The following is a 13,479-nucleotide window of genomic DNA, read 5'->3' as shown; positions in this document are numbered from 1 at the left end:
TGTTTCCTACAGTTCTAAGAAACTTCTGAAGAATTAATGTGTAACTATATCGGACACTCAGGCATTTTCTCAAGGGAAAATAATGTTACAATAGAAAGGGAGAGAAGTGGCTACTTGACTGAGATGTGAGAAGGTTTCTATAAAATAAGAAAAATCCTCTTTAGAGCAGCCACGCACAGCATCACATGTGCTTTTCACTAAAATTTGAGTAACGGCTGCGAAAGGCTGCTGGTGGCCACGCAGGGACTAGGAGAGCACTTGGCTTCACTGAAACTGGTCCTCACTTGTGACAGGGGGCCCTTCATGACTTTGGTGGGGCCACGGTTCTGCTGGAGCCGACTTTGACAGAAGGTGTTGAACAATGAAAGCTAATTCATGCAGCAAATGGAAAGACACTAAGAGGACGCTTCCCCGGCAGCTCTTCAGGGCAGGTTATTTCTGGTTCTGAAACAGTCCATTGTCTAGCCAGTGGGGAGTGGCAGAGCTGGCCCCTGAGAGGCCTTAATTTCGTGTGACCCAAATCCAGTCATTTCACCTGTCTTTTCTAATGCAATCTTGACAACAGGCATTAAGCATTGTTAGTAGCTTGATGTTTTACCACTCAGAGAAAACAGTTTGAAATGATGGCATACAGATTTTGCTAACATTTCTTTGTATCATTAAATTTTAATAGATACGGAATGAATATTTTAGGGAGACACCTTTTTTTAAAGGTTGTTTTCATGTTAGAAGCTCGTGTCCATTTAAATCCTTTTGTAGATTAGTTTAAGAAGAGTTAAATTTTAGTGTTTTTCTTGTTTGGTTCACCTGGTGTGTGTATCTTCCTAAATGTGGTTTAGGCATGTGCGGTAGTTCTCATTTGTAGACTAGCATAATAAACTCTTAATTAAATCCTGCCTTTTACACTCTTACCACCAGGTGGCTAAGAAAAAAAATCAAGCAGGAAAAAAGTCTAATAATTATGCAAAGGACTCGTAATCACTTTCAATTTCTGCTTAAGTGATGAAATATGAAACTATAGATGGACTGTGTTTCAAGAAAGAAAACTGCTGAATAAGTGACAGAGGCATTTCCAGCAGTGCCAGGCCAGATGGACATTTCCATGAGTGTTTTTGTTTTCTTAAATATTGACAATGTTAAATAGCCAAATTTTGCTGAAGTAAAACTTTCTGAGACTATCCGAGCTTGTTCCACCTCCGTGCTGACCCCTGGCTGTCCACATTATTCCTGAGCAGTTGGGTTTGCGACAAGGGTCAGCTTTGTGATTCCCAAGTAGGGGAGGTGCTGCCCACAGCAGTGACCCTCCCACTCAGTTCTTTACAGGTTGTTTACAGATGTTGCTTGAGTTCATTTAGAATTGGCTCAAAAACCCCAAACTAAAATTCATCCGATTGAATTAACAACTCACATGTCTCATTCATTGAGTCTGTATATTAATGGTAAGATACTACCATGTTTCCCCGAAAATAAGACCTAACCAGAAAATCAGCCCTAGCATGATTTTTTAGGATGACATCCCCTGAACATAAGCCCTAATGTGTCTTTTGCAACAAAAATTAATATAAGACCGGTCTTGTTTTTGGGGAAACATGGTATAAGGAATTCATGCATGGGTGATGGTGACATAACAGGACCTCTTTCCATAGGCTGTGTCTATTAGAGGAAGAACAGCACCATATGGCAGAAGCCATCACCCCGCCCCCCGACACACCGTGCTTCTAAGGCATCTTGAGGAGGGTGAATCTTATCTCCTGAATACAAAACCCTACCACTTTTCTTGCCGGGGCTTCATGTGGCTGCTCAACTTCTGTACATTCCAGTTTGCCCTTCAGTTCTCTAATTTATTAACTTTGACAAGTAACCTCTTGGTTGTACATGATTTTATTCACAATTCGTTTTTCTGATTCAAAGTGAACATGAGTGCCTTAATCCTCTAATGGGAATTAATTGCTTGTTTCAGTGCTTAACTCTGATCCTTTCTCAAGCCCCACAGGGATGAGTTTCTTCCTGAAGGATCTGTGTTTGTTGTTCAAAATACAATCAGAAAAGTAATGATGTTTTTCTTGTGAAAGGAGCCAGAAATGCAGAATATTAATTTTCTTTTTATATTACATAAGTACTATTCTCAAGCAAATAGTATAAAGGATACAATTCAATAGATAAAACATAGAAGATTATAATTTGGTCATTGTGGCAGTCTACATTATTTCCTAGAAAAGAAATTTAATTTTTTGTTGGCTTGTCTTTTATGGAAACTATCTTCTTCTGCAGAAGAAAGTTACTGAATTGATTTTCCACAGACTTGGAATTAACATCTTATGGCCTAATCATGATCATTTCTATGTAATATCAGCTTCCCAGGTATTCTTGGCTCTGAAAAATCATTAAGGCCACAACCAATGGTTTGCTTCTCTCTCCCATTGATTATGCATTCTTTTTTAAGGAGCTTCATTGAGAAGAATGTAAACTAGCAGATATTTTCAGTTAGGGTAGAGAACTTAGGGAACAGGGTCAAGGTGAAGGAGGAATTAATCCTCATCAGGTGCTAAGGCCTGGCACACAGTCCGCAGTCAATAGAGAGTAGCTCTTAGGGAGACAGGATGAACCCAGTTTTACATAGCAGGAATAGAAGCTCAGAGAGTTTAAATACTTGCCCAAAGACCCACAGTGGCTAAGTAAGTGGTGGAGATGGGAATTTGGTTCAGGCCATTGGTGTGCACAGTGCATTTTACACTTACCATGCATTGTGTCCATCTCTAGAATGCTGAGGGCTGGCCGGAACATAAGGTCCTAGAACATGCCTACCTGGGAGCATCTGCTTCACATTAAGGCAGACCTGGAGGCACTCCTAAGTGTACTCTTCAGTTTGCACCAGAAAAGCTGAAGTTGGTCACCTACAGCTATTTGTATCCATTATTTATTAAACCAATCTCTTGCATTTTATCCAAGACTCTGGCCATAACCCAGTGCCATAGAAGAAACTACATGGCAGAAGAGGACAGGGTGGAGACATACTAATGTATGAGACTCAGAAGGTTAGCTACTCCTTCTGCAGTGGCAATGCCACCCGTCCTCCCAGGGCTGGGGTGCGTCAGGAGGCACTGATATGCTCTGGCCTGAATGAATCACAGGCATGTTCTGAGGTAGCGTTGGCTTCGGTTCTGAGAGGATCTGGCCACTGTAATAGACTTTACACATGTTCTGTTGGTTGTGACCCTCACGGCAGCCCTTGGAAATTGGCGGAACCAGAGTATATACAGAGATACGGGACTCAAAAATGAAAATAAAAGACTAAACCCAAAGTTAGCAGAGGAAGGAAATAATAGAAAGTAGAGCAGAGATGAGTAGAGAAAAATCAATGAAAGCAAGACTTGGTTCTTTGAAAAGGTCAACAAAATCAACAGATTTTAACTACATTAACTAAGAAAAGTACAGAAAAGATATAAATAACTAAAATCAGAAATGAAAGAAGGGGGATTATAACCCATTTTACAGAAATAAAAAGGATATGAGAATACTATGAACAATTGAATGCCAACAAATCGGATAACTTAGATGAAATGGATAAATTCATAGAAACACACAAACTACCAAGACTGAATCATGATGAAATAGAAAATCTGAACAGACTTATAACTAGTAAGGAGATTGACTCAGTAATCAAAAGCCTCTCAATGAAGGAAAACCCACCAGATGGCTTCACTGGTGAATTCTACCAAACATGTAAAGAGAATCAACACCATTCTTCCCAAATCATCACATACTTTCAAAAAATTGAAGAGAAGGAGACACTTCCAAACTCATTCACTGAGGCCAGCATTACCCTGACAAAGACAGTATAAGAAAACTACAGATTCATGTCCCTGATGAAGATTGATGCAAAAATCCTAAACAAATACTAGCAAACAGAATTTCACAACACATTACAAAGATTGTATCATGACTAAGAGGTATTTATTCCTGGAATGCAAGGATGGTTCAATGTAGGCAAATCAATGTTAAAACACTGCATTAACAGAATGAAGGGGATGAGGTAGGGATGGGGAACCACACAGTCATCGATCACAATTGAGTCAGAAAAAACATGACAAGATGCAACACCATTTCATGGTAAAAAGGATAGGATAGAAGGAAAACCTCAACATAAGGAAAGAGCCCACAGCTAGCATCATACCCAATGGTGAGAGACAAACCTTTTCTTCTATGATCAGGAACAAAACAGAATTTCTTTCTTTTAACCACTTTTCGTCAACATATTACTAGAAGTCATATCTGGAAAAATCAGGCAAGAAAAAATAATAAAAGACATCCAAATTGGAAAGGATGAAGTAAATTATCTCTGTTTACATGATCTTATATGTAGAAACCCTAACATTTCCATAAGAAAAGTGTTAGAACTAATAAATGAATTCAGCAAAATTGCAGGATACAAAATCAGTGCACAAAAATGAGTTGCATGTCTATACATTAACAATGAATAATCTGAAAAGCATAACATATTTAGGAAAATACTTAACCAAGTAGGTGAAAGATTCTTACACTCAGAACTACAAAATATTGTTAAAAGAAATTAAATAAATGTAAGCACATCTTATATTCATGGATTGGAAAACTTAAATATTGTTAAGATGTCAATACTACCCAAAGCAATCTACAGCTTTAATGCAATTCTTATCAAAAGTCCCAACTACATTTTTCTTTTGCAGAGATAGAAAAAAATCTACCCTGAAATTCATATGGAATTTCAAGGGACTGCAAATAAGCAAAGAAATCTTGAAAACTAACAATAAAGTTGGAGGTCTCTGTAGTTTTGCAGTAAGTTTTGAAGTCACAACAGTGTGGTATTGACATAAAGCCATATACAGAGGGCGCCAAGAACGTGTACACACATTGTAAGACAGGAAAAAACTATTAAAATTGTAATACTCAGTATATGCCAATAACAAAAGATGAGTACAAGTCACGTATACACATTTTTTTGGCACCGCTGGTATACAGACCAATGGAAGACAATAGCCCAGAAATAAGCTCTTGTATATGTGGCCAAATGATTTTTAACTAAGGTGCCAAGACCAATGGGAGAATGGGGAAAAAGACAGTCTTTTCAGCAATTGGAAAACTGGATATCCATTATGCTAAGTGAAATAATTCAGCCACAAAAAGACAAATGTTGGATAATTTGACGTATGTGATTTCACTACCTCACTAAGTAGTTCAACTCAGAAACAGAAAGTAGCATCGGTTGCCTGGTGGAGGGGGAAATGGGAAATTACTGTTTATTGGGAACATTTTCAGTTTTGCAAGATGAAAAGAGCCGTGGAGATGGATGGTGGTGACGGTTGCACCACAATGTGAATGTACTTAGCACTACTGAAGTGTTAAGTATGATTAAGGCGCGGACTTGCCCCCAAGGATCCCACGCCCAGCACTAGTGACAGTCGACCTCAGTTCACAGCATAAGCTCTCCCAAGTCCAGCACAGGTGGCAGCCAACTGCACGTCACTTAGTAGCTCCCACCAGGTGGCCCCACGCCAGGCAAAAATGGTGGCTAACCTTGGCCGGCACCAGAGCCCCTCCCAAGAAGTTACAGAATCAACACATCCGGTGGCCAGCTTCAGACCACACCAGAGCACTACCCAACCGCCTCCACAGACGACACACCTGGAGAGCAGACTGGGCAGGCACCAGAACTCCGCTAAAGTGAGTCCCGCTCTGTGGGGTCAGCCCCTGCACCACAGCTCCTCCACTGTCGTCACCCAGTCCTCACAGCCAGTCAGCATTGAGGGTCAGTCCCTCCTACTGATGTGCCAACAACAATCAGGCTCAACTACAACAGGAGGGCACATACAACCCACATAAAGGACACAGCTGGTGTACCTGGGTCAGGTGCCAGGGAGACTGGGCCACTGGGCCTCATGGGGCACCTACTACATAAGGCCACTTTACCAAGACTGGGAGACATAGCAGATCCACTTAATAACAAGCACAGGGAGTCAGCCAAAATGAAGAGACAAACATGTCCCACATGAAAGGACAGGACAAACTCCATAAAAATAACTAAACAAAATGGACACAAGCAATCTACCGGATACAGAGTTCAAAACCCTGGTAATAAGGATACTCGGTGATCTCAGAATCTCACCAAAGAGATAGAAACCATTAAAAGAAAAAGAACCAGTCAGAAGTAAAGAACACAATAACTGAAATAAAGACTACATTAGAGGGGATCAACAGTAGATCAGATGAAGCAGAGGGTCGACAAAGACCTGCCACCAACATTACCCAGCAAGGTTCTCATTTAGAATTAAAGGAGAAATAAAGAGTCTCCCAGGCAAGATAAAGCTAAAGGAATTCATCACCACTAAACCAATATTACAAGAAATGTTAAAGGGGAAAGGATTAAGATGTACAAATTGTCAGTTATACAAACAGTCATGGGATGTCAGGTACAGCATAAGGAATGGAGTCAGTCACACTGTGACACCTGTGCATGGCGTCAGGCGGGGGCTAGACTTGGTGCAATGGAAGTGCTGGTGGTGCAGTGGAGGGCTCCCCAGGGAGCAGCCAGGGAGGAACAGGCTTCTATCCCTGCTAATGCCTTAAATGACACTCCACTGACCCAGAAAGACAAAAGAGGGGAGAGGGCAACAAAATTTTGGAAGCTAGAAAACAGATATGAGTGGTAACTCACTTAGCAGCCTGGAGAAACCAGAAGCCCACATCCCTATGTGGTCAGAAGCCAGTGAGAAACGAGCTGACAGGTGCCCGGAATGCCAGAGAAGCTCCAGACTCGTGGGCCATGGGTGTGTGGAAACAGCAGGGGCAGGGAGGAGAGGCTGACAGTCTGTCCAGGGAGCAGAACCCCAGGGAGCACAGGCGGGTTCCTGTCCTGAGAGGCTTAGCAAGAGGCTTGGCAGTGGGAGCAGCAGGGCCAGCAGGGTGCGGGTGGGCGAGGTGGCACCCTGAAAACTAGGATGAAGAGAAAGCCCACACATCTACAAATTCTGTTGTCTGGGGCCCCTCAAAACCTGTCTTCAGAGCCCCCACACAAGGTCTGCCAACCATCAGGCTCCCCTGGCTCACACAGAGCTTGCATTTCCTATATGGTATTTCCCTTTTCAGTATGAAAGGCCAGGCAAGGATGACGGGCACCTCTAAAGAAAACCTTTTAAAGAAACACATCCCAAAACAAAGAGAAAGGAATTTGGGAGAAATAGAGTCAATGCAGGGAAAGAGGAACACTTAAACAAACAAACAAACATGATAATATCATCCCTACTTTAAGGAGATGGTATTATGCTGTGAAAGAACAGGATGGTAACAAAATGGAGAACAAGAAAAAGATCTTGGAACTATGACGGCAAAAATATTCAAAAATTGAAGAATTGGAAGATAAAGTAGAATATAAAGAGAAATTGGAAGGTTAATCCAGGATATGTGACATCTGAGTACTGGAGATCCCAGAAAGAGAACAAGAAGGAAGGAGAGTGAAGAAAATTCCCCACGATCCAAGATAATGAGTTTTCAGATGGAAATTTCTGACACAGTGAATGAAAAAAAACCCATCATTATAGAACCTCAGAATTCAAGGGAGAAAGGAAGACGTTAAGAGCCTTCAGAGAGAAAAGCTTGAGTCCTGTATGAAGGACTATGGACCCCAGTGGAACTGGACTTTTCAGCAAGAACTTGGGGAATTAGAAGACAAAGAATTGATGCCTTTTTAAAGTTCTGAAGGAAATCATTTATAGAATTCTCTACCCAGCCACAGTGTTAATCGAGGGTGGGAAACCAAGCCTCAGTAAAATAAGGGAGTCAACCAAGTAGGGGCCATGGGACCCAGGGACAGCCCAGGGCAGCCCAATGGCATGGAGGGACGTGCCGAATGGCAGCGGTACCGTGGCCCAGGCTGGAGCAGGATGGGCTCTGGGAGCCAAGGCTGTAGGGAAATGGGAACCAATGGGTGGTCGAGGCTGAAAGGATTCTTACAGTGCTTTCAGAGAATGTGAGGCTGGGTTACTGTCAGAGAAACTTGAGCAAAGAGCAGAAAAAAAAAGCTGAAGCCGTTTTTCCAAGAAAAACAAAAGTTGTCCAAGAAAGGAAATTAATCATAGTACACTATGTGCCTTATCTGAGAACAGTGTTTACATAGTTCTAATGCTGAATATGGATTTGACCAAAATTGGGATGTGAGTCTGTTGCAGGAATGTGGGGCAGAACGAGTACGCATGTGTTTGGGGCGTGGGTATAGAGCTTCTCTAGCATCAGTAACCCCGCGAACATGGAATGCAGGCTTACCGGATGTGCAGGCGTGTCCGTGTGTGTTAACTCATGCGGCTACCACAACAGTCCTCCCAGGCAGGGAGCCATTATTCCTTTTACAGTTGAGAAAGCCGAGGCACAGAGAGCTCAAGTGGTTTGCCTCAAGTCACAGTTAAAAACTGGTAGAGCCGGGATTTCAACGCAGGTGAGTTGGTTCTGAAGTCTGTGCTGTAAACCACTATGCTCACCTGCGTTGGGGTACAAAGGGGAGACATAATTTAAAACATCAAGAAGTAAGCAGTGAAGTAACCAACAGTATGGACATCAATACCAAATGCAACCGTTAAAAGGCTTAAAAGTGTTACCACAAGGGAGTGGGAAAGGGTAGGAAATTTCTTTTTTCTTGTAAAGTTATTTGCCTTTTACATTATGGAAAATGTTAAAACTTAACCAAAGAGGGGAAACGGTAGGACACCAGTGATGGGCGCGGGTCTCGTTTGACTGGCTTTGCCCCCCTGTGCAGCCTCTGTCCTCGCCAGCCGGAGACTTGGCCCCATAGGACGAGATGGTTTCCAGTTCTCTTCCAGCTCTTCACATTCTGGTAGCGAACAAAGCAAGCAGTGATCTGGGAACACCTACCGTCAAGAGAGTAAATCGGGGCGACGTAAAAGGACCGAGGGACTGGGAGGGTGCTGCTTCAGGCCAGCCGCTCTGTAAAGGGGCAGGAGCCGGGTGAGGGAGGAACAGTGACTGCAAAGGCCCTGGGGTGGGCAGGCGTCCGCAGGGTTCCTCCAAGGGTGCAGGAGGGAGATGAGGCGACGGGCCAGCTGGCACCAAAAGGGAGGCATGGAGTTTGCAGCCGAGATTGACCAGGACCCTCTGGGGGCTGCGATGGGAAGAGGCTCGAGGAAACAGAGCAGCCGCATTAGGGGACTGGGGGACAGCCCTTGGGTGAGGGTGATAGACAAGGGGGTGAGAAACTGCAGATCCTGGGTACAACCTGGAGTTGTTGATAGATCGTTCTAGAAGACAGGATGCAAGTGTGGGAGACAGAAGTTGGGGACAGCTCTTTCCAAATGTCTGGTCTCCAGGGCTGCCGCACAGTCTGATCCAAATCCACCATTGTCGTCTTGGCGCTCATTTTTCTGCATCTCTCCCCAGCCCACCTCTGTAAACAGTCGCACTGCCCTTGTTACTCTCTGTGGGCAGGCCCCAGGTTCTCTCCTGACCTGTCTGTCTTTTCGCTCAGGTCTCTGCATCCTCCCAGGCACGCAGCGCCCTCCTTCTGATCCCCCAGCAGCAGTTCTGCCACCGGCAGCTCCAAAGCTCCCGCTTCTTCCTCCTCTCTCCTCCAATTCTGGGCTCTTCTTGATTGACACCTTGACTTTCATACATGAGGCGTGCCTCCCCTTCAAGTCCCACAACTCTAATGAGTTCCCATCCCATCCCTGCCCAGCTCAAGGAGTCTCAGTGTTGTCAGATGCTCAGACTGCATGTGCCCGGCCAGCCTTGTGTTTTTCCCAGGGCCAAGCTCTTCAAGTGCAATTAGCCTGAAACCCATGGAATGCTCAAACATTCCACATGCTGGTGATGGAGACCAAGGCAGTGGAGAGGAAGAGATGGGCACAAGTGGTCAGATGTGTTGGTCTGTTGGGACCACTCACCCTCCCCAGATGCCCTGAGGAGGTGGGGCAAGGCTGAGACCCCCAGACCAGCCTTTGTTTGCTGAGAAGAAAGTGAAAGACCTGTGAATTAAGTGTGACTTCTTCAAGGGCCACTGGCCATGTGATTGGTGTCCAGGGGGTGTCATCCTCTAGGTGTTTCTTCTGGTTGCTGCTAGCAGATGGACACATCTTTTGTTTTCCTGCACAGGGTGTCTCGTTTCCAACGCCTATCTTGAAGAAGCCTGCCGTCATTACACAGCATCGGGCAAGTAGGGCAGTGAAATGCCAGGCTTTGAACAGGGCCCACCCCTGTTCGACTTTCATTTCCATTTCTGTTTGAGTCACTTTTACACAAATCACTTTTGTCGATTACATAACAATCTATGGCCCAGACCCAGGCAAGCAATAAATGTTTACCTTCATACTGGAGCCAAGGTCACTGTGATGAGTCACAGTGAGTCATAAGGAAGCATCATTACCCTCTAGGACCTTGAAAAAGGAACACCGAAAGGTGGAATTGTTAAAACTTGGCTGGGTCATACTGCCAAGACTAGAATGTAAATTTAGAACTGAAACCTGAATTAGGTTCTTGTAGCCCATTACAGGTGACTATTTGGGCTACACACACACAATACATTATTTATATTTGCTTATTATTTCTATTTTTTCTATAGTAAGTATTGTGTAATATTTAAAGTCCTTTTAAAAAGATTGAAAACTAACTGCTCTAAAAAAACAGCAGTTGTGCAGGATTTGATCCCAAGACAGGCTGTCTCAAATGGCAAGTACGTATGTTCTCAAAATGAATGCCTTTTCTCGGAAAAGTAACTATAAAGGGTAGGTGGTGTTTCCTGGAACCTCAGAGCCCACCACACAACGGTCAGGGTTGTGCTGGGGGCTGGGAGCAGCGGCTTGCAAGCAAACCTGAAACCTTTACTATCTGGCCCTTCCCAGACAAGGTTGCCCACCCCCCTGGAGAGCGAAAGCTCTCTCCGTTGCTCTGCGGCGTGTAATACCCACCAGTCGGCTTCCTTTCTCTTTTGCAGTGTCTCTGGCCCGCATGGCCCACGTGTTTGTGTACGGGACCCTGAAGCGAGGCCAGCCCAACCACAAGGTCCTGCTGGACAATACTAATGGCTGCGCGACCTTCCAGGGCCAGGGCCACACGGTGGAGCCTTACCCGCTGGTGATCGCCGGAGAACACAACATTCCACATCTGCTGAACCTCCCAGGGCAGGGCCACTGTGTGGTGGGCGAGATCTACACTGTGGACGAGCGGATGCTGCGCTTCCTCGATGAGTTCGAAGACTGCCCCACCATGTACCAGCGCACCTGGGTGAGGGTTGAGGTCCTTGAGTGGGAAGGCGCGCGCAGCGCCCCCCAGGGGCCTCCAGCTGCTGACAGGACGCTGCAGTGCTTCGTGTACAGCACGGCCACCTACCCGCCGGAGTGGGTCCACCTCCCGTACCACCACAATTACGACTCTTTGGGGCAGCACGGGCTTCGCTATAATCCACGGGAAAACAGATAAAGGGGAGGAATGCTCACCAGCCAGAGGACAGATAGCGCCCTGATGATTATGAGATTACCTCAGCTTGGTCTGCACTCACTGAATACAAAAACGTAGTAATGCCCTTTGAAACAATTGTTTGTAAAACTCAGTCTGTGGGGAAAAAAATCATCTCTTTTGTAGTGGCCGCCGATTTCCCAAATTATTTTGACATACTGATAAGAAGATTGTGCCCTGAAATCTGTCTATCCGATACTGCTTTATTGTTCGCTGCTTAAAGAGCATCGTGGGCGTGAATGTACTGGATAAGAAAAATTTAGGATTTTTAATTCCCCTAAATGACATTTCAGGAACTCTTATGTTATCATATTTTTCTTTCTGGTTTTCTTTTTGCTTTGCTTTAATCTGAAGGTAACCTTTAAAGTGAATGTAAAGACTTTGTGTTGCAGCTAGATTTGAGCAGCCCTTCTGTATTGATTCTGACCTGTAGCACCAAGGAAAAAATGTTTTAAGCTGATCTGGGATGGCTCAGTGTGATTTTCAAAACCTCAAGACAAATGCTGTATTTTAGAGTAGTGTTGGGATATAAATAACATCATTCTTCACACTTTTCATATCAAACTTATTAAAGAAGAGATTATTAAAGATGATCATTTAAAATTAAACTAGATGTTTTAGGAAATCAAATATAAAAGTGTTGGTGCTAGCTTTGCTCCTTTTTTTGGGCCTGCTTAATTTGGTAGAAGGTTCTTTTCATTCTAATCTAGCAAAATAACAAGCACCCACTTGCTGGTTTCAGATGGAAACTCACAAGCCCAGAGCCCAACAGGCACCGTGCCTGCGCCCCCCACAGGAGCGGCATTTGGGGGTGGGCCTTTCGGAGAAGAACCAACATATTAGTAATTTGTTCTTCAGGCCTGACAGAAAGCTCAGCTTCCAAATACACACAGCACTTACAATAATTTCAGCACGGCCGAGGTGCTCGTCACTGCCCACCTCCGTCCGATCCGCCAGCACAGGTTCCAGTCAGCGCACGAGTCTGCCCGCTTACTCACCAGCACGTAGGAAATGGATTCCAGGGTTTCAGAACCAGTGCAAACGCAGCTGCTGAGCCTCTGCAACCCCGTCCTCCGTTGGGAGAGCTCACTTACTCTTCACCTTAATGGTAGACTATGAGCGCTAGCTGCATCTGGCACAAACAACATGAGCATTATTTTTAGCCCTTTTTTCTTAATTCGGAATTTGCTTCCCAGAAACACGAAAAGGCCAGGATGGGTATCAGCTGATGAGCTCATGGCAACCCCACCCACTGCAGTTGGGCCGAAGGCGCCCGAGCAGAGCCTGTGGGATGGGGAAGCGGGGGCCGTGTGAGTCAGGAGTCCGTATGGTGATGCCCCAGGGACAGGCAGATCCAGCACTCACCCATCAGAGCCCCACGGGGGAGTTCCAGAATCATCACCAGTGCCCACCGGGCTTAAGAAGTTACAAATAACCACAAACAATAGTTAGGTCCTCAATCGGGATGAAGTAGGTAATCAGATTATAAGGTGGCAAATGCTAGTTTAATGAAACTGAAGGCAAAACCTGGGATTTAGATGAATTTTTAAAAGGATCACAATGAAATGCTAGTATTTAAAGTCTACTGGCACAGCCTGTAGCCTCTTGTGTACATTGTCTTCATTCAAAAAAAGGGCAAACTAATATTTAGACAAATACTCAGTTTTATTGATTTAATTTTGACACTAGGAAATCTCACAGCAGAAGTACAAATCATATGTACAATTATTTATATCAATAAAAATTTCCATTGGTTTTTTTGGCAGAATGTTGGTTTTGACTATATGTGGAATAAATATGACCATGTAAAATCTGCTGCACAGGGGTGTTCCTGCAAAATGCTTGAATCAATTGAGTGTGAAAGAATAATAATACGAATGGCTAATTAAATTGGGTGATGACTGAAAGGCTATAAATACTTCACTGCAGTTCCACGAGCAGGTCTCCTTCTCCAACTGTGTCCCCAGCTTTACAGTGCACCGATTTCAC

At 44.3% G+C, this 13,479-nt stretch overlaps 2 protein-coding genes and 1 long non-coding RNA gene across 7 annotated transcripts in view; 1 reads left to right on the top strand and 2 right to left on the bottom strand.

Annotated features, from left to right (window-relative positions):
• Nucleotides 1-10,970, bottom strand: part of LOC109459607 (uncharacterized) — a 27,104-nt gene extending 16,134 nt beyond the window's left edge. The window contains exons 1-2 of one of the 2 annotated variants that reach the window (XR_012495485.1): nucleotides 10,341-10,970; nucleotides 8,296-8,507 (exon numbers count right to left, since the gene is read on the bottom strand). This is a non-coding gene — a long non-coding RNA (uncharacterized LOC109459607). Of the gene's footprint in view, nucleotides 1-8,295 lie in introns of both variants that reach the window. The other variant, XR_012495484.1, reaches the window with a different exon arrangement.
• GGACT (gamma-glutamylamine cyclotransferase) overlaps nucleotides 1-13,479 on the top strand; it is a 60,683-nt gene that overhangs the window by 36,939 nt on the left and 10,265 nt on the right. For 3 of the 4 annotated variants that reach the window (XM_019754210.2, XM_019754208.2, XM_019754209.2), the window contains one exon: nucleotides 10,970-13,258. The exons of the other annotated variant lie outside the window; for it this stretch is intronic. In XM_019754210.2, coding sequence (XP_019609769.1) covers nucleotides 10,984-11,454 — 471 coding nt within the window. In that variant the 5' untranslated portion in view covers nucleotides 10,970-10,983 and the 3' untranslated portion in view covers nucleotides 11,455-13,258. Of the gene's footprint in view, nucleotides 1-10,969; nucleotides 13,259-13,479 lie in introns of those variants that run through there. 4 annotated transcript variants of the gene reach the window in all.
• Nucleotides 13,137-13,479, bottom strand: part of PCCA (propionyl-CoA carboxylase subunit alpha) — a 356,645-nt gene continuing 356,302 nt past the window's right edge. Inside the window, exon 24 of the mRNA XM_019754213.2 lies at nucleotides 13,137-13,479. Within this exon, the coding sequence (XP_019609772.1) occupies nucleotides 13,411-13,479 (69 nt within the window). The 3' untranslated portion in view covers nucleotides 13,137-13,410.

The sequence above is a fragment of the Rhinolophus sinicus genome, linkage group LG04 (assembly GCF_036562045.2).
Source record: "Rhinolophus sinicus isolate RSC01 linkage group LG04, ASM3656204v1, whole genome shotgun sequence".
Classification (NCBI taxonomy): Eukaryota; Metazoa; Chordata; class Mammalia; order Chiroptera; family Rhinolophidae; genus Rhinolophus; species Rhinolophus sinicus.
This window is presented reverse-complemented; position numbering and strand designations above follow the sequence as displayed.